At 38.4% G+C, this 20897-nt stretch overlaps 1 protein-coding gene across 6 annotated transcripts in view; it reads left to right on the top strand.

The window, feature by feature from the left end:
• TMEM267 (transmembrane protein 267) overlaps positions 1–19736 on the top strand; it is a 29581-nt gene extending 9845 nt beyond the window's left edge. For 3 of the 6 annotated variants that reach the window (XM_038403526.2, XM_043514488.1, XM_043514489.1), the window contains 2 exons: positions 10743–11130; positions 18196–19736. In XM_038403526.2, coding sequence (XP_038259454.1) covers positions 10807–11130; positions 18196–18531 — 660 coding nt within the window. In that variant the 5' untranslated portion in view covers positions 10743–10806 and the 3' untranslated portion in view covers positions 18532–19736. Of the gene's footprint in view, positions 1–4653; positions 5048–5519; positions 5680–6145; positions 6244–10742; positions 11131–18195 lie in introns of those variants that run through there. The other 3 variants (XM_043514487.1, XM_043514490.1, XM_038403531.2) reach the window with 3 other exon arrangements.
• The last annotated feature ends 1161 nt before the right edge of the window (positions 19737–20897 follow it).

Below are 20897 nucleotides of genomic sequence, written 5' to 3'. Positions count from 1 at the left end.
TGTCGGGTGACATGGTCACCTGCCTCTGTAGGACCCCTAAAAAGAAAGAGTACTTGTGGCACCTTAGAGACTAACAAATTTATTTGAGCATAAGCTTTAGTGAGCTACAGCTCACTTCATCGGATGCATGCAGTGGAAAATACAGTAGAGGGATTTCATATACACAGAGAACATGAAACAATGGGTATTACTATACACACTGTTATGAGAGTGATCAGGTAAGGTGAGCTATTACCAGCAGGATCATCAAGGATCTACAACCTAAACTGAAGGACAACCCATCACTCTCACAGATCTTGGGAGACAGGCCAGTACTTGCTTACAGACAGCCCTCCCCCCCCAAACCGGAAGCAAATACTCACCAGCAACCACACAACAAAACCCCTAACCCAGAAACCTATCCTTGCAACAAAGCCCATTGCCAACTGTATCCACATATCTATTCAGGGGACACCACCATAGGGCCTAATCACATCAGCCACACTATCAGAGGCTCATTCACCTGCACATCTACCAATGCGATATATGCCATCATGTGCCAGCAATGCCCCTCTGCCATGTACATTGGCCAAACCGGACAGTCTCTACGTAAAAGAATAAATGGACAGAAATCAGACGTCAAGAATTATAACATTCAAAAACCAGTCGGAGAACACTTTAGTGTCTCTGGTCACTCGATTACAGACCTAAAAGTGGCAATATTATAACAAAAAAAACTTCAAAAACAGCCTCCAACGAGGAACTGCTGAATTGGAATTAATTTGCAAATTGGACACCGTTAACTTAGGCTTGATAAAGACTGGGAGTGGATGTGTCATTACATGAAGTAAAACAATTTCCCCATGTTTATTTTCCCCACTCTACTGTTCCTCACATGTTCTTGTCAACTGCTGGAAATGGCCCACCTTGATTATCACTATAAAAGGGGTTTTTTTCTCTCTGCTGGTAATAGCTATAGCTCACAAAAGCTTATGCTCAGATAAATTTGTTAGTCTCTAAGGTGCCACAAGTACTCCTTTTCTTTTTGCAGATGCAGACTAACATGGCTGCTACTCTAAAACCTGTAGGGCCCCTGTAGCAATTCTTCACAGGATGACCCACAGGTTCACAGGAAGGCTAAGCTCTTTTACAGTCCATTGTCTCTTGCTGATGGGCCATCAGCACTGTTGGGCTTTTTCATTGTTGTACCTGAAGTGTTAGTAGTGGGTGTTATCCAAAGTAGCATAGTTGAAATACAGATACATAGTCAATAGTCCTAATTTCAGATACAGAAATGATACAAGCATACAAATAGGATAATCATATTCAGTAAATTATAACCTTTCCAATGATACCTTACAAGTTATCTTGCATAAAGCATATCTTAGTTATGTCATATTCCTACCCCAATCATATTTTCATAAGAATATGGAGTGTAATGTTACAGTACGATTACATCTATACATAGTATTCAAGATGTGGGCGTACCATGGATTTATATAGAGGCAATATAATATTCTCTGTCTTATTATCTATCCCTTTCTTTATAATTCCCAACATTATGTCCGCTTTTTTGACTTTGACTGCACATTGAGTGGACGTTTTCAGAGAACTATCCACAATGACTCCAAGATCTTCTTGAGTGGTAACAGCTAATTTAGAGCCCATCATTTTATATGTATAGTTGGGATTCTATTTTCCAATGTGCAATACTTGGCGTTTATCAACATTGAATTTCATCTGCCATTTTGTTGCCCAGTCACCCAGTTTTGAGAGATCCTTTTGTAGCTCTTCACAGTCTGCCTGTGACTTAACTATCTTGAGTAGTTTTGTATCATCTGCAAATTTTGCCACCTCACTGTTTACTCCTTTCTCCAGATCATTTATGAATACGTTGAATAGGACTGGGCCCCGTACAGACCCTTGGGGAAAACCACTATTTACCTCTCTCCATTCTGAAAACTGGCCATTTATTCCTACCCCTTGTTTCCTATCTTTTAACCAGTTACCAATCTGATGACCATAAGATGACCTTCCCTGTTATCCCATGACAGCTTACCTTGCTTAAAAGTGTTCGGTGAGGGACCTTGTCAAAGGCTTTCTGAAAATCTAAGTACACTATATCCGCTGGATCCCTCTTGTCGATGTGCTTGTTGACCCCCTCAAAGAATTCTAGTAGATTGGTGAGGCATGATTTCCCTTTACAAAAACCATGTTGACTCTTCCCCAACAAATTATGTTCGTCTATGTGTCTGACAATTTTGTTCTTTACAATAGTTTCAACAAGTTTGCCTGGTACTGAAGTCAGGCTTACTGGCCTGTAATTGGAGTCATATTAGCTATCCTCCAATCATTTGGTACACAAGCTGATTTAAATGATAGGTTACAGACTACAGTTAGTAGTTCTGCAATTTCACATTTGAGTTCTTTCAGAACTCTGGGGTGAGTACCATCTGGTCCTGGGGACATATTACTGTTTAGTTTATCAATTTGTTCAAAAACCACATCTGATGACACCTCAATCTGGAACAGTTACTCAGATTTGTCACCTAAAAAGAATGGCTCGGGTTTGGCAGTCTCTCTCACATCCTTAGTCATGAAGATCAATGCAAAGAATTCATTTAGTTTCTCCACAATGGCCTTATCGTACTTGAGTGCTCCTTAGCATCTTGATCGTTCAGTAGCCCCACTGATTGTTTAGCAGGCTTCCTGCTTCTGATTTACTTAAAACACTTTTTTTTGCTATTACTTTTTGAGTCTTTGGCTAGCTCTTCTTCAAATTCTTTTTTGGTCTTTCTAATTATATTTTTACACTTCTTTTGCCAGAGTTTATGCTCCTTTCTATTTTCCTCACTAGGATTTAACTTCCGCTTTTTAAAGGATGCCTTTTTGCCTCTCACTGCTTCTTTTACTTTGTTGTTTAGCCACGGTGGCACTTTTTTGGTTCTTTTACTATGTTTTTTAATTTGCGGTATACATTTAAGTTGAGCCTCTATTATGGTATCTTTAAAAAGTTTCCATGCAGCTTGCAGGGATTTCACTTTTTGCACTGTACCTTTTAATTTCTGTTTAACTAATTTTCATTTTTGTGTAGTTCCCCTTTCTGAAATTAAATGCTACAGTGTTGGGCTGCTGTGGTGTTTTCCCCGCCAGAGGGATGTTGAATTTAATTATATTATGGTCACTATTACCAAGCGGTCCAGCTATATTAGCTATCTTCCAGTCATTTGGTACAGAAGATGATTTAAATGATAGGTTACAGACTACAGTTAGTAGTGCTGTAATTTCACGTTTGCGGTCCTAGGCAGGCTGCGAAGAGCTACAAAAGGATCTCTCAAAACTGGGTGACTAGGCAACAAAATGGCAGATGAAAGAGCCCCTAAATGCCCACAGGCAGGTGGCCCACTATACTGCAGTGCATATCAGGCTTGACACATTCACTACACCCAACATAAGTATCATACTGTGTGTCTAAAATGTATCATGTGAGGTATCATATGTAAACTGGTGACATGCTGGTTCCAAAAATGATTGTGATATGTATGTACATGTTGAGTACAAAGAGTTATGCATGTGTGCTGGAAATATGTTCTTTAAATGCATTTGGGAGGCAATGCATTAACCCATCCTGCCCTAGAAAAAAGAATATGGATTCACCTGTCTGTCTTGATTATAGGCAGAGGACAATAAAAGTACATTTACAGATGTAAGCAGGGTCTGAATGAGCTCTCCCCTAACAGCTAGTTCGGGAAGGGGAGAGACTTCAGGAGCAAACTGTATTTACATAAACACACCTACTCTGTGTAGGTATCTAGCAGATAGGAGTGGTGTAACTCCAAGCTTTGGCTGGTGTTGGGTTACAAATCACTTTAGTATGGCATGCAGGGGTAGTGAAATGTTATCTTCATTTCAGAGTAGCAGCCGTGTTAGTCTGTATTCGCAAAAAGAAAAGGAGTACTTGTGGCACCTTAGAGACTAACAAATTTATTAGAGCATAAGCTTTCGTGAGCTACAGCTCACTTCATCGGATGCATTTGGGGAGCGAACTGTGCTGAGCTTGTCCCAGTTGAGCTTGTCTCTGTTCAAAGATAGAACTAATTAGGCTTCATTAGGAGCCTTTTGTTATGTCAAAGTGCTCAAATGAGAGCCGAAATCACTTTTGGTGGGGCAGTGTTTCTGTCCAGTCTGCAAAGAGCTGAAAATCACTAAGAGACTGATATGCAAAGGTTGCAGCAGAAGATAACTGACAATCAGCCAATGAACGAGCAGCTGGTGAGTCAGCAGGTTAACGAGCGGCTGGCGAGGTGGCTGGCCAGAGCAAGTGTTCAGATGGCAGACCAAGCAAGGTGCCTTCTTCCCGGGTGGGAAGTGAACTCACACAGATGCACCTCTGAACTCTGGATCCTCACTGACCAAGGACAACAACTGTGAGTGGAGTGTGGTGAGGGGCACAGAAAAGGAACTTTTGGTTGTAGAACTCAAGAACATGAGACAGAAGGCACTGCCCTACGCACTCTGGGGTGGGTGTCCTCCTCACAGTTTTATGATTATGAATCCTGCTTGTGGCATTTTCCCTAATTAATGTCACGTGACGTCCTTCCTTTCATTAAAAGTTTGTTTTCTATACTCAGACTCTGTGATTGTGAGTGGGGAAGTATTGCCTCTCAGAGGTGCCATGGAGTGGTGTGTAATTTTCCCAGTTTACTAGGTGTGGGCTTGAGCCGGTTCTGTGTTGTATTGTTCAAGAGGAACCCTAGATATTGAATGCAGCCCTTGTTGCTGCTGGCTCCACCTGGCAGGAGGGTTACACATATAAGATAAACAAAGCAATCAAGTTAACAAGAAATGGAGGAAGGAGTTTACTGGGACCGGGAGCCGAGTCTGCACCCCTAGGAAGTCTTCCTGGCCCTTGAGACAGAGATAATGGACTCTGGAAAGTATAAGAAGAAGCAAAAAGATGTTCTAGTTATACATCAGTTATGGGACAAAAGAGGCCAGAAGTTCTTGTAATCTGTGAAAGGTAGATCCTTCAACCATGTGGGCTGAAGTCTCTGGGAACTGACTACCGGTGAGTAATTGCCTGAGACCAAGATTATAATCTATTAAATTTTGTATATTAGAAAGCATATTTTGTTTGTAACCAGACCTGTCTCTTTTGTTCTTGGTTGGTATCACTTAAATTCTGTTCTTCATTAATAAATTTATTCTAGTTTCATTACAAAACAGTCTCATTGCTGTGTATTAAAGTGAGGCGTGAGTCTTCAGCTAACCTAACAGGCTGTTGTGTACGCTGTCTCTTTGGATTCAGAGTAGCAGCCGTGTTAGTCTGTATTCGCAAAAAGAAAAGGAGTACCGGTGGCACCTTAGAGACTAACAAATTTATTAGAGCATAAGCTTTCGTGAGCTACAGATGAAGTGAGCTGTAGCTCACGAAAGCTTATGCTCTAATAAATTTGTTAGTCTCTAAGGTGCCACCGGTACTCCTTTTCTTTTTGTCTCTTTGGAGTGAGTGAATTTAATTACTTCTCTGTGTGTCACAGTGAGAGGGCCGGAACACTGCAGAAAGACATCTCTCAGGAACTGGTATTCATTGATTATCACCTACAAGGCCAGGTTTAAACTAGCAGAATCTTGGAGTTTGCTGGTGAGGTAGTCAGCTACCCCACAGTCTAATCTCCAGCAAAGCTCTCACCTGCCGAGGTAAGGTAGCTTACAGTTCTGGAGGTTCTGAATATAATGTCATGAAATGTCAAATTAGTGTGAAATGGGCAATTGTGTTTTAAATGGGAGAGTTTCCTCTGTTGCAAGTTATCTGTTTTCCTGAGTGCCTTATTAACATTTTTTATAACTGATCATTAGTTAAAGATAGTTTTGTTGATATCCAGAGTCTTTCATAGGTCATCTGTAGTCTAGTTGATGTCATTTCTCATTTGGTGATCATATTTGTTTAGGAACTTATCAGGTAAAAGTTTGGTGAATGGGGATGTTAGGATTTCTTCTGTATTTTGATTTTCTGTCCTGTGCTCATATATATTTTGTAAGACATTTGTAAAGCTTCTGTGCTATGTGAGTGCTTACTCTTACTTGGTTTGATTTGTGCAAAGACAGGACGAGCTCTCTGTGCTTACTGGGGTTTGACTGTTTATGTATTTCTTTACCTCTGTAGTCAGAAGTACGGAGTGTGACTATCCCAAAATGATTTGAGTACAGCAAGCAGGTGCAAATGCTATAATCTGGGGACTGTAAGCCAAATTTGCTATTGAAGTAAGTTGACACAACTGCAATGAAGTAAATAGAGATAAGTCCACTTACTCCAACTGTGCATGCATGCATATGTATGTACGTACAAAGAGCTCTTAATGTCTCTTAATGAACTCTTCCCAAACAGGAGTCGTGTGCGTAGTATATTGTGAGCTGAGACAACATCCAAACTGACATGGAAATCAAGTAGAAGTGGTCTTTTTAACTATATTTCTCCAGTTTTCCAGCTCTTCTTTGTCCCCCTCTTCCCCCCACGCCACCCCCACGCTGTGTGAACCACTTCTTTAATAAGTGCTGCTACTTGGTTGGCTGGGAAAAGGTTTGGGAGATGCTGGGGTCACTTGTTTCTTAAACTGGAAAAAAAATGGAATTTAATTCTTCAAAGTGTGATATTTTAAATTATTAATAATCTTTAAAAAAGTACAAAGACATGCTGCAGAAAATGGTTCATGGTACATGATTACTCTGAAGGGGTACAGTCATGGTTAACAGGCTCTAAACTTGACCTACTTTTTCTCATCTGTATGCAAAGTTCATGTATTATTCATTCTTTTTTTCAAATGAATGCTTCAATGAACTTTTTTCTTTAAAAATGGATGTCCGGCATATGAAGCACTTTTGGACAACCTTACAATACACTTGCATGTGCTTAGGATGGAAGAAATATTTGTTAAGAAATATTAACTGTTGTTTCAGTTTCAAATTTTGTACGGTTTATAATAAAGAACTTACTTACAATCATGAAAAAATTCATAACAATGTCTTTCAAAAATCATTTTTAAGGACACCACTTAACGTGAGTGTGAAAATAAATTGTATTTACCAAAAAAATTTATGTAAAAGAAAGGACTTTGTGCTTATCAGAGCTTTACTGTATTATAAGGAGATAGCAACCATCATGTAAAGAGTGCATTTTAAATACAAAATATACTTTGAAACTAATCTGTTCCCACAGATTTTTTTAAATAATGCAGGAGCATAACTATCAGATGTTTAGAACTGAGATTGTGTTTTGAGAGGCAGTTTTTCATGTAACATTTACAGAGCTAGGGAATAGAACAAATTTCACCAGCTATGTAAGGTAGGGGCTTTCTTTATATTACTAAAAAGAAAAGGAGTACTTGTGGCACCTGAGAGACTAACATTTATTAGAGCATAAGCTTTTGTGAGCTACAGCTCACTTCATCAGATGCATTCAGTAGAAAATATAGTGGGGAGGTTTTATATACACAGAGAACATGAAACAATGGGTGTTACCATACAGGCTGTAACAAGAGTGATCAGGAAAGGTGAGCTATTACCTGCAGGGGGGTGTAGTGTCCAGGAAGTGGATCTCTTGTGTGGACTGGTCCAGGCTGAGGTTGATGGTGGGATGGAAATTGTTGAAATCATGGTGGAATTCCTCAAAGGCTTCTTTTCCGTGGGTCCAGATGATGAAGATGTCATCAATGTAGTACAAGTAGAGTAGAGGCATTAGGGGACGAGAGCTGAGGAAGCGTTGTTCTAAGTCCACCATAAAATGCTGGCATACTGTGGGGCCATGTGGGTACTTATAGCAGTGCCGCTGATTTGAAGGTATACATTGTCCCCAAATGTGAAATAGTTATGGGTGAGGACAAAGTCACAAATTTCAGCCAGCAGGTTAACCGTGACATTATCGGGGATACTGTTCCTAACGGCTTGTAGTCCATCTTTGTGTGGAATGTTGGTGTAGAGGGCTTCTACATCCATAGTGGCCAGGATGGTGTTTTCAGGAAGATCACTGATGAAAAAGCACAAGAACAAATCCGCACAGACATACCCCTAGAACTCCGACGAGGGGTATTCTATCTGCTACCCAAGATCCATAAACCTGGAAATCCTGGACGCCCCATCAGCTCAGGCATTGGCACCCTGACAGCAGGATTGTCTGGCTATGTAGACTCCCTCCTCAGGCCCTACGCTATCTGCACTCCCAGCTGTCTTCGAGACACCACTGACTTCCTGAGGAAACTACAATCCATCGGTGATCTTCCTGAAAGCCCTTGAGGAATTCCACTATGATTTCATCAATTTCCATCCCACCATCAAGTGGGACCAGTCCACACAAGAGATCCACTTCCTGGACACTACAGTGTTAATAAGCAATGGTCACATAAACACCACCCTATACCGGAAACCTACTGACCGATATACTTGCCTACATGCCTTCAGCTTTCATTCAGACCACACCACACGATCCATTGTCTACAGCCAAGGTCTACAATACAATCGCATTTGCTCCAACCCTTCAGACAGAGAAACATCTACAAGATTCTTACAACTACACTACCCACCTGCTGAAGTGAAGAAACGGATTGACAGAGCCAGAAGAGTACCCAGAAGTCACCTACTACAGGACAGGCCCAACAAAGAAAATAACACTAGCCATCACCTTCAGCCCCCCCTAAAACCTCTCCAATGCATCATCAAGGATCTACAACCTATCCTGAAGGATGACCAATCATTCTCACAGATCTTGGGAGATGGGCAAGTCCTTGCTTACAGACAGCCCCCCAACCTGAAGCAAATACTCACCAGTGACCACACACCACACAACAAAAACACTAACCCAGAAACCTATCCTTGCAACAAAGCCCGTTGACAACTCTGTCCACATATCTATTCAGGGGACACCCTCATAGGGCCTAATCACATCAGCCACGCTATCAGAGGCTTGTTCACCTGCGCATCTACCAATGTGATAAATGCTATCGTGCCAGCAATGCCCCTCTGCCATGTACATTGGCCAAACTGGACAGTCTCTACGTAAAAGAATCAATGGACTCAAATCCGACGTCAAGAATTATAACATTCAATAACCAGTTGAAGAACACTTCAATCTCTTTGGTCACTCGATTATAGATCTAAAAGTGGCAATTCTTCAACAAAAAAACTTCAAAAACAGCCTCCAAGGAGAGACTGCTGAATTGGAATTTAATTTGCAAACTGGATACAATTAACTTAGGCTTGAATAAAGACTGGGAATGGATGGGTCATTACACAAAGTAAAACTATTTCCCCTTGTTTATTTCCCCTCCTACTGTTCTTGTAAAGTGCTGGAAATAGCCCACCTTGATTATCACTAAAAATGGTCCCTCTCCCTCTCCCCTCCCCCCTCGCTCTCCTGCTGGTAATAGCTCACCTTTCCTGATCACTCTTGTTACAGTCTGTATGGTAACATCCTTTGTTTCATGTTCTCTGTATATATAAAATCTCCCCACTATATTTTCCACTGTATGCATCCGGTGAAGTGAGCTTATGCTCTAATAAATTTGTTAGTCGCTCAGGTGCCACAAGTACTCCTTTTCTTTTTAAGGATACAGACTAACACAGCTGCTACTCTGAAACCTTTATATTACTATTTGTTTAATGTTATATTCCATCCTTTTGATAACAGGATCTAATTATTTCATGTGGTTTTGAGATGTTGTTTTAATGCATCATTATTAAGGAGATTAGTTGTTCCCAAGGTGCAGTACCCTTGCGGCAGAAAGCTTTGCAAAGTGCAAATGATTTGATAAAGAATTTTTGTAAGTGATAGAAAGCAATTATCACTAATAATATGATTTCCATTTTATGCATTTTTGATCCCAAAGTTCAACGTGAAAAGTAAAATTATTTGGGTTAGCCCAGCATTCTCAAGAACTGCGAACGCGACTATTGATAGAGTGAGGGAATGTGCTGGAAACAGCAGTACAGGTTGCTGCTGAGTGCTAATTAGAGCAGCATATTTAGATTTCCTCTGAAAGGAGTAAAGTTCTCCTCAGTTCTCCTTGACTGAACTATATTGGCTTCATGATGCTATCTGTCCTGAATATTGCTTTTTTATTTTTTTGAACACTTGTTTGTTTTGCATGCTGATCTCTACTTCAGGGGGGACACAGTACTCAGTGAGGTGTGTATGTAATTGTTATGTATATATGCTAACATTGCAGAGAGGAAACAGAGGTGTATGCGTTATATAAAAATATTTCTAGAGGCTGCATAAAAAACTTCCCATAATAGTGAAAGACTGCAAGTTGTGATATGAAATTCAAAGCATAAAAAGCTCTGAGGTTTTGAGGATCTAATCAACCCCAGAATCAAAACAACTAGGCTACAAAGTAGAGGCATTAATGTGGTGAAACTCCTGATATGAAAGAAAGGAGAAATCTCGGAATAAGTCTGGGATATGATCGGATATAATTCTCAGATTTTGTTTTATGAAATTGGAAATGTCAAAAGATAGTCAATGCATGAATGTACTAAAGTGTGTGTTCTCATTAAAACAGCACAAAATTTTTGATTCAGATCCATACCGTTTGGGTCAATGAATTAAGTTAATTGTATTTAGTATTTCGGGAGAATACTAAATATTTTGAGCTATGAGTTTGCTATTAGGATATGTTTTAGTACAGTTGCAGATATAGTTGAGTTTAACAAGTATTTAGTGCTGGCTCCCACATTTCTTCATTAAGTCTTTTCTCTTTGATAATTTACAGAATGACTGAAGATTAAAAGGATAATGGGCTGCGTGTATCCTGATGGCATCTTGTGTACAGTGACATGTTACTTGCTATGGCATCTGAGACTGAAAAGGCTCATGCTCTTCTCCAAACTTTCAGCACAGCTTCAGTTATTTCCAGTTTAGGATTGGGAATGTTCTGCTTCATAGCAGACCGACTTCTGCAGTTCCCTTTCATTCAGCAACACAACTGGCTCCGAGCTCTCTCTGATAATGGAGTGCACGGTGTGGTGGGAGTATGGTCCTGGGTGATAGTGATTGGGCTCAGGAAGAAGAGTGACTTTAGTGAAGTCATTTTAGCTGGTTTCCTCTCTTCTGTCATTGATGTGGACCATTTTTTTCTAGCTCACTCCCTTTCATTACAGGTAAGCAAGGTAGATCAAAACTCACTTCGTTTTCTTAATTATTTTTGCATTTCCACCTACTTCTAAACACTATATCAGCTCTTGGCACCTAAACTTTGCAGTCAGAGGTCTCATTGTCTTGATGTGTTTAATTGGTTACAAAATGTTTTTAAAACATGTATAAAAAGCTATATTTTATGTTAAAATTCATTTACATCTCACTGCATATTTTTTTAAGTTTAAAGGCCCAACATGGCATTTTTTCTGCCTTTTAAAAAAAAGTGTAGTATCAGATGTAGATATTTAAGTTCTAGAGACTCTATGCATATTGCTCCTAACATTTGTATATCACTCGCTTTATTAGCCAAGTTAAACTTTTGTGTGTAGCTTCATACGCTTTATGTCTATTTAAATGAGATTGTCCCTTTTTTTCTTTTAGAATAAGTAGTAAAAGCAGCCAGATGACAGGACGTCCAACTGTTATTTAGTTTAAACAAGATTGACTGTGAAATAAGAATAGGCATTGACAGGCTGAAAATTAAGTCTAGCTAGGGCTCTGTTTTGCACCTGCAGAAGGAGGGGTGTGTGTGTGGGTGGGGTAAATAATTACAGGCATAATTTTAGGACCACAGCTATTTGTAGACACTATTTAAAATCATTTGTATGTTGCAATTATTTGTGCTTGCAAATTGTGGAGGAATAATGGAGACCAGCATTTGAAAAATCTCACTCCTAACAATTTAATGTTCATAGCCAACTACCATTAGGAGGTACTCAAGAAGGATTTGACCCTAGATTGATTTTCTTTGGATTAATTAGAGGAGGAAATATGACACTGATGTTAAGAAATGTGTATTTATAATAGATAGTGATCTTTTTGCAGGGCTATTTATGTCAGAACAAAGTTCTTGTGCCAGCTTTGTTGGAGAGAACCAGATTTGAGTGTTCTGTTTAACACATTAGTTAAAGCTAATAAAAAGTAAAGTACAATATAAAAATGTTTCAACTTGGGAAAATTGAATTTTCTAAATTAAATTTGTAAGGAAGTTTTTGTGTAAAAGGCACTATTATTTGAAACAGAGATTTTAAAATCATGCTTGTGCTTGAAAATGTTGTACCTCCTATTCTTACAAGATATACCTACAATTGCTATAAATGAAAGATTAGAGAGGGAAATCTCAGCTTTTTCGGTTTGTGTAGTTTGTGCATTTGACTGTATTCTTTGGATAGTCAGTTTCCCCTTTTGCTTGTGTGGACTTTCATATAACAGAAAAAGGAGAACACTTTTGAATTTTAAATAGAAAAATATTTTAAAACCACAAAATTGCCAGAGGACACTTAACTCATTATTTGAAACTGACTAGTTTTCAGGTTGTCCATGTCCCAAAAAGTTTAACCAGAATTTATTTTAATGAATACTTGTCATCTGTACATCCGCTTATTTTTAAAAATCTGCTTTGTATATGTGAGTCACTAAATACTAATTATTTTTAAAACCTAGTATTTTTTTAAAAAATCTATTCGCTATCCTGAGCTTTTTATTCTCAACAGGAATATTCTGAAAATAAGTCTTTTCTTAACTATTTCCAGTAGATGGCAAAATTTCACCAATAGTATGTCACTGCAAAAAAAGATAATATTTGCATGTACAATACTCCAGCTTGTACTATCATTCCTGTTTTTAACTACAGTACTCTGCTTGAATCTACTTTTGTGAATGATTATACTTTATTTTTTTAAATGCATTTATTGTTTGAAATTTTGTATTAAACCTGGACATTAATTTTCTTGCTGTTAGTTTGTAGTCTAGTAAAATAGTATGTTTTTTTCAAATTCCAACTTTGACAGTTATTATATATTATGAAAATTCAACACCCAGTATTACAATAGACAGTGAAAAACGGTATGCTTATGAAAGGATTGTGACAAGAACAATTCTTTCTTTAGCTACCGTATAGAGGAACTATATTAAGACTTTTCACCTCGAGATTTGAGTAATGAAAAGTACCTCCACTAATGAAGAAAGGAATAAAGAATAACATCCTCTGACACCAGTAAGATGTCATATTGTTCATTTCTTTCTTCAACATAAATCTGCAGGACCTAATCCTACACTTGAAGTCAGTGGTCACTTTACCATTAACTTCAGCAGTAGCATGATAATGTATTTTCTTCTCTGTTAGAAATGGGCACTCCTGAAGTACTTAAAAGTATCTAAGAAAACCTTTTACTCGTTCTTGTTACAAAATTTTACTTTAAGTAGCACATTTCATTCTCTAGATAAGTCAGAGTAATGAGTTAAGTATTAATAATATAGTAACTGTAGATAAATGGATTAGTCATGAAGAATTTTGCTTAGTAGGTTTATCATTTACTACTAATGAAAAGTGCCTTGGATAGTTGAGACTGTCCAGGTTGCCTATTGATGGACAGCTACTCAGTTTAACATTTCATATGAAGGACAGGAATTCTTACAATGGAATTTTTTTAATTAATTTTTAAAGTAAAAACTTTACTTTTAACACTGATGTCAGCACTTGGAATGAGCCCACACTCTGGTATGAGATCTTTTTACACTAAAGATTTGAATCAACAAAAATTACAAACATGATTTTTTCATATAGGAATGGATCAGTTCTGTGTAGCATTGTTATCACTTTTTTGACTTGAGAGCAGTTCCAAAATTCAGGGGATCTCTCAAGTTATTTTTGTTAGGAAGAGAAATTGTTGATGGAATCAAATATTTCTTGGATGCAGTTCTGTTCATTTACAAAGAATGTACCAAGTCCTGTTTCACTGAACACAATATGAATCAGAAAAGAGTTTCTCTACTTACAATTCCAAGCCTAGTTTCAGCCATCACTGTATTCTAAAAGCATGTTCTCTACTGTATCCAAAAAGTTTTCTCTGTAGGCTTTTTTCATGGCTATGCTCCCAGTGTTTGTTCTGGATGTCTCCTTGGCTGTCTGCTCCTTCTCTGTGTCTTTCTGTGTATTTTTCTGTCATGCTCACACTCCACCAGTCAATCCCCTAGTTCCTGCATTCACTGTATCAGTCCCCAGGGAAATCCCTTGGGCCACACGGTTCAGCTTCTACACAGACTTTGTCACATGCCTGTGTTTTGGGTGGCGTTCCTGTAGTTTCAGCTACCTGGTTTCATAAATGAGATCAGTGGCTCTTTTCACTTATCTATGAATGAAAGGTGGCTGTTACACCACCAGTTTCAACAAGATTTAGCCCAGCCTATAACAATTATATATGAAATAAACTTTTTTTTTCCTAGGGCTGTAAAGCAATTAAAAAAATTAATTGCAATTAAACAATAATGAATACCAGTTATTTCAATATTTTTAGATGTTTTCTACATTTTCAAATATACTGATTTCAGTTACAACACAGAATACAGTGTACAGTACTCACTTTATAATTATTTTTATTACAGATATTTGCACTGTACTAAACAAAAGAAATATTATTTTTCAGTTCACCTATTGCAAGTACTGTAGTGCAATCTCTTTATCATGAAAGTTAGACTTACAAATGTAGAATTATGTACAAAAAACCTGCATTCTAAAGTAGAACACTGTCAAACTTTAGCAACTACATGTCCACTCAGTCATACTACTTCTTCAGCCAATTGCTCAGACAAACAAGTTTGTTTACATTTGGAGGAGATAGTGCTGCCTGCTTCTTGTTTACAATGTCACCTGAAAGTGAGACACTTTCTTGATGGCACTGTTGTAGCTGGCATCGCAATATATTTACATGCCAGATGCACTAAAGATTCATATGTCCCTTCATGCTTTGACCACCATTCCAGAAGACATGCATCCATCCTCATGATGGGTTCTGCTCAATAACAATCCAAAGTAGCGTGAACCAACGCATGTTCATTTTCATCATCCGAGTCAGATGCCACCAGGAGAAGGTTGATTTTCTTTTTTTGGTGTTTCAGGTTCTGTAGTTTCTGCATCAGTGTGTTGCTCTTTTAAGACTTCTGAAAGCATGCACCACACCTCAACTCTCTCAGATTTTGGAAAGCACTTCAGATTCTTAAACCTTGGGTCGAGTGCTATAGCTATCTTAAGAAATCTCACATTGGTACCTTCTTTGTGTTTTGTCAAATCTGTAGAGAAAGTGTTCTTAAAACAAACAACATGTGCTGGGTCATCAGCCGAGACCGTTATAACATGAAATATATAGCAGAATGCATGTAAAACAGAGCAGGAGACATACAATTCTCCCCTCATCAGCATAGAAGCATGTCCTCTGGAATGGTGGCCAAAGCATGAAGGGGCATACGAATGTTTAGCGTATCTGGCACGTAAATACCTTGCAATGCCAACTACAGAAGTGCCATGTGAACGGCTGTTCTCACTTTCAGGTGGCATTGTAAATAAGAACCAGGCAGCTTATCTCCCATAAATGTAAACAAACTTGTTTGTCTTACTTCTTGTTCAGACAGTCACTAGGACTGAGTGGACTTATTGGCTCTAAAGTTTTACACTGTTTTGTTTCTGAGTGCAATAACGTAACAAAAAAACCCCTACATTTGTAAGTTGCACTTTCAAGATAAAGAGATTGCACTACAGTACTTGTATGAGGTGAATAGAAAAATACTATTTCTTTATCATTTTTACAGTGCAAATATTTGTATTCAAAAATCAATAAAGTGAGCACTGTACATTTTATATTCTGTTATAATTTAAATCCAATATATTTGAAAATGTAGAAAAATATTTAATACATTTCAATTGGTATTCCATTGTTTAACAGTGTTATTAAAACTGTGATTAATCGACAGCCCTAATTTTTTCTATTATTTCCGTTGTATAATCATTTGTAGATTAAATCTGTATGAATCCTGATCCTGCAGCTTTGTTCTCCATAACCACCAAACGTACTCTGGATCTTTAGGTTAACAAGAAATAAGCCCCCTCACCCTGAAAGGCCCAATATGCTTGCTGCCAGCTCTGTGTCACTCTTTCCTAAAGATGTCTGCTAGTATTCCCATTAGTGCTTCTGTCCAGTTTTATGGGAACAAAATCAGCAGTAATAAGGGGACTTTGTTCGACAATGGTCCCTGCTGTTTCCTTCCTCATCCCCCCTTCCCACGCTATATCCCCTTCTGCTGATGCCTTCACATGCAAGCTGCTTCTGTAGGAAACTGGTCATGTTGATGAGATCACACAGTACTACTCTTTCTTGGTCAGCACAAAACACTAAAAAACTTGATAGGAGCATTGCCAGCAGATCGAGGGAAGTGATTATTTCCCTCCATTCGGCACTGGTGAGGCCACATCTGGAGTATTGTGTCCAGTTTTGAGCCCTCCACTACGGAAAGGCCGTGGACAAATTGGAGAGAGTCAGCGGAGGGCAACGAAAATGATCAGGGGGCTGGGTCACATGACTTACGAGGAGAGGCTGAGGAGACTGGGCTTGTTTAGTCTGCAGAAGTGAGGAGTGAGGGGGGATTTGATATCAGCTTTCAACTACCTGAAGGTGGGTTCCAAGGAGGATGGAGCTCGGCTGTTCTCAGTGGTGGCAGATGACAGAACAAGGAGCAATGGTCTCAAGTTGCAGTGGGGGAGGTCTAGGTTGGATATTAGGAAACACTATTTCACTGGGAGGGTGATGAAGCACTGGAATAGGTTACTTAGGGAGGTGGTGGAATCTCCATCCTTAGAGGTTTTTAAGACCCAGCTTGACAAGGCCCTGGCTGGGATGATTTAGTTGGTGTTGGTCCCGCTTTGAGCAGGGGTTTGAACTAGATAACCTCCTGAGGTCTCTTCCAACCCAAATCTTCTATGATTCTGTGATAAATGATCAGCTTTTGCTAGTGGTCTGTCTGCACATAGACTAAGGGCCTAGTTCTCTGGAACCTTGCCACTACCATTTGTTATATAGAAAAACATTCTTGCTATTGAAGGGCTGACAGTCGCATGGCAAGACAAAGTTTCTATTTTTTTAACTTGCTCTGAGGTCTAGAATAGTATCGTTTTTATTTTCTATTTAAATTTGTTGAGTGCCCATCTTGGACTTTTGTGTGCAATTACATTCTATAAAAACAATTATCAAAATTAATAGATTTTTGAGAGCTCCTTAAATCAAAGTACGGAGACTCTGTATTGAAGTGTACATATGTGTTAGCTTTATTGATCATGTTTTAACCTACATGGATAGTCACAAAGCAATGATTAACTCCCAAAGTCCTATCCCAGCATACAGTAAGCTCTGTGTAAAACCTGGGAAAGATTCTCTGTGGGTAGTTTCTTCTTTAGTTGCTCCAAAATCCTCTTCAGGAATCCGGAGGGGTTATATACAAGGCATTCCATTAGAGTGAACACATCCTGCCTTGTTAATAAGTTCTACCTGAATTCATGTTGCAGCCATTCAGTGAAGATGCAAATCCTTGCTTCGTGATTGCATGAGAGATCAGTAGTTCTTTTGAACTGCTATTCTTCTTTTCCTTTTAGAATATTAAAAAAATTGCTGTGCTAAAGAAATGTGTGGCTGCACACATAACGGAGAAAGTTTTAGGTATTCCTAATTCTTAAAAAATTTCACGTTGACCTTAACTATACATGTAAACAATTTTTAGCATCTGAAAATGTTCTTTGTCCATAAACAAGGAATACTGAGACAAGAAGACAGCCAAAATGAGTTGGTGGGTGTTTTTAATTGGATTTTGTTCATTTTGCTTTGTTAGAAATTTATCACTATGATTAAATAAGGTATATCTAATATTGACAAATTAATACATTTCAGCACAATAAATTTAATTTATTACAAGATGCATTTGGGTGTGTTTTTTTAAACAGTATATTGTACAGTTGTGTATTTCCTGTTTGTTTTATATGCTGCATATTGAATTTCACCGCAACAGCATACTGGATAAGAACAGTTGTCTCAAATCTTGAGAGGGAGAAATGAATAAAGATTATAGGAAAAACAGTTTTTATTTGCATTTCTGTGGGAAACAAATGGTTTTTGATCCCTTGATATTTTATCTGTAAACATCCAAGAAGTATTTTTACCTTTTCATGATGGTGTTGGTTGCCAATTGTATTTTTTTCCTTTCCACAGGCTGCTCTGACTCTTCCACAAAGACCACTTCTTCATTGTTCTACTGTGATTCCTGTTGTGGCTGTGACATTAAAATGTATTATGCACCTTTTCAGGCTTAAGGACTCATGGTGCTTTCTTCCCTGGATGTTGTGTATATCCTGGACTTCTCACCATGTCCGTGATGGAATTCGTCATGGCCTCTGGATCTGTCCGTTTGGAAAAACTGCTCCCTTGCCATACTGGCTTTATGTGGCAATCACAGCATCTTTACCTCATCTGTGTTCATTTGTTATGTATTTAACAGGTACTGGAGAACTAATGTCTATAAAACATGGAATTCGCATTGATGTCTAAGGATAATAGTCCTTGAAAGTCACTTGTTTTAAAGATTACAGAGAAGCTGATCCCTGTGCATTCCTCATGATTTCTAAATTAGGCAATCTGAAGCCACGGAGCCATTTATAATTCCAGAATTGATTATTTGTGGCTACAGAAATCTGTTGTCTGAAAGGTGTTGATGTAATTTCCAGACATCCTCTTTATGACATCTGTAGTGTTCAGTGTCAGTTCTGTAATAGCTAATTAATATATAAAATTCAGTCATTCCTAAATATTTAAATTTCCTCCTCCTGCTATTGTCTCTGCTATAGTAGTGCCATTCTTCTGGTCACCCTCCACTTTGGGAAATGTGTTCTCTCTTTGCGCACCAACTTTCTTTCTATAATTAACATTTGCACAGCACTTTGAAGATGTAAAGCACTACAAAAGTGCTAAGTATTAGTAAGAATTCAGTGTTGTATATCACTTCTGAGAAATGTATAACAGCTGTTTTTTGTAACTTGTTAGTTTACCCCAGTTGAGTCTTCTTGTACTCAACTGGCTGGAAAAATAGTACTGTTTGTTTTTTCAGGATGTGCTACTGATTGTCTGACTGTCAGATTGACTGTCTACTTAAGTTTGAACAGTGACTGCTATTTAGTAAAAAGAAAAGGAGTACTTGTGGCACCTTAGAGACTAACAAATTTATTTGAGTATAAGCTTTCGTGAGCTACAGCTCACTTCATCGGATGCATTCAGTGGAAAATACAGTGGGGAGATTTATATACACAGACAACATGAAACAATGGGTGTTACCGTATACACTGTAACGAGAGTGATCAGGTAAGGTGAGCATGCTGCTGGTAATAGCTCACCTTACCTGATCACTCTCGTTACAGTGTGTATGGTAACACCCATTGTTTCATGTTCTCTGTGTATATAAATCTCCCCACTGTATTTTCCACTGAATGCATCCGATGAAGTGAGCTATAGCTCACGAAAGCTTATGCTCAGATAAATTTGTTAGTCTCTAAGATGCCACAAGTACTCCTTTTTTTTGCGGATACAGAATAACATGGCTGCTACTCTGAAACCTGCTATTTAGTAAAATATATTCCAAGCACTGTTCTTGCATAGTTACCTGATACTCAATTTCCAAACAACTCTTATCTGGGATTTTTGGTTAGAAAAAAGAAAACAGTTTAGGAGTACTGTGTCTGTGAAATTACAGAAGGTTTGCATTATTTAATAATAATAAATAAGAATTTATCTAATATTTAAACAATTGTGTTAAAGGCTTATTTGCTGCAGGAAAGTATGAGCTTTAAAGAATTTTCAGTTAAATCCTAAGAAAATTGAAATGTCTCCAGAAATATAGCTATTGTATTAAGAGTTTATTACTGTATCTATTACCTGTTACTGTGAGCTTTTTTTAGCTGCAGCAGCTTCTACTAAATATATTGTTCCTCTACTTAAAAACAAAAGCACCTCATTATACTGAAATGTTGTTATTTTATGCTGGTAAAATGCAACTTGTGTGTGGCAAATTCATGAAAATGGCAGGAATGTGAACCATGAGCTTATTCAAAGTAACTTTTTTCATTCTGTAGAAATCTCTCAGAACATCCCCAAAACAGAACTGGTGTGTGTTAGATTTTAGTGGGTATCATTGTAAGTTGTGAAATATTTGCATCAACCTCTTTCTTAAAAACTCTTAAAACAACAAATTCCAATTTATTTATAGGAGTAAGGAGCCAGATTCTTGGCTGGTGTAAGTTAGTGACTTGAGTGGAGCTATGCCAACTTACACCACCTGAAGATCTAGCCTGGGGAGATGTTTTTATGGAAGAGAAACTGTAGAGTTGGATTTGTTTAAAATAATAGGAATAAAGAGAAAAGAAAAACTTCTGTATTTTGTGCATTTTAGAGCTCTCTAACTTTCTCTGCTATTATTGATTCATGGGGGGCTGCATAGACCTTCCGTGCTATTCAGCTGTGCATACTGCACCCCATTCTAAAGAGTTACTTCCCACCAATCTTCTCTCAGAAGCAGAAGACTCAGCACCACTTGAGTATCATATGGTAATTAGGCTTCTGGGAAGAATGTTGATGCAGTTAGTCTGCTTAGCATGAAACCTAAAGGTCTTAAAGTGAGTACCCTCCTTGGAAAGAAAATATGAGGGAGCAGTATGGCATGAAAAGAAGACACTTCTTTAGGGGTGCTTTGCACAGCATGTGAATCTTTCCCTTTTACATGCAACAGATGCTGCAATGAGAGGTGGGTATCAAAGACGGGGGGAGGCTGAGCCTCCACAAACAGCCTTGCGTGGCCCTGCCCAAGCTCCACCTCCAGGCCCCCTCCTGGTTCCTGGCGCTGTGCTGCGTGGGGCTCTTCTGCTGTG

Source organism: Dermochelys coriacea, chromosome 5 (genome assembly GCF_009764565.3).
Source record: "Dermochelys coriacea isolate rDerCor1 chromosome 5, rDerCor1.pri.v4, whole genome shotgun sequence".
NCBI lineage: Eukaryota > Metazoa > Chordata > Testudines > Dermochelyidae > Dermochelys > Dermochelys coriacea.
This window is presented reverse-complemented; position numbering and strand designations above follow the sequence as displayed.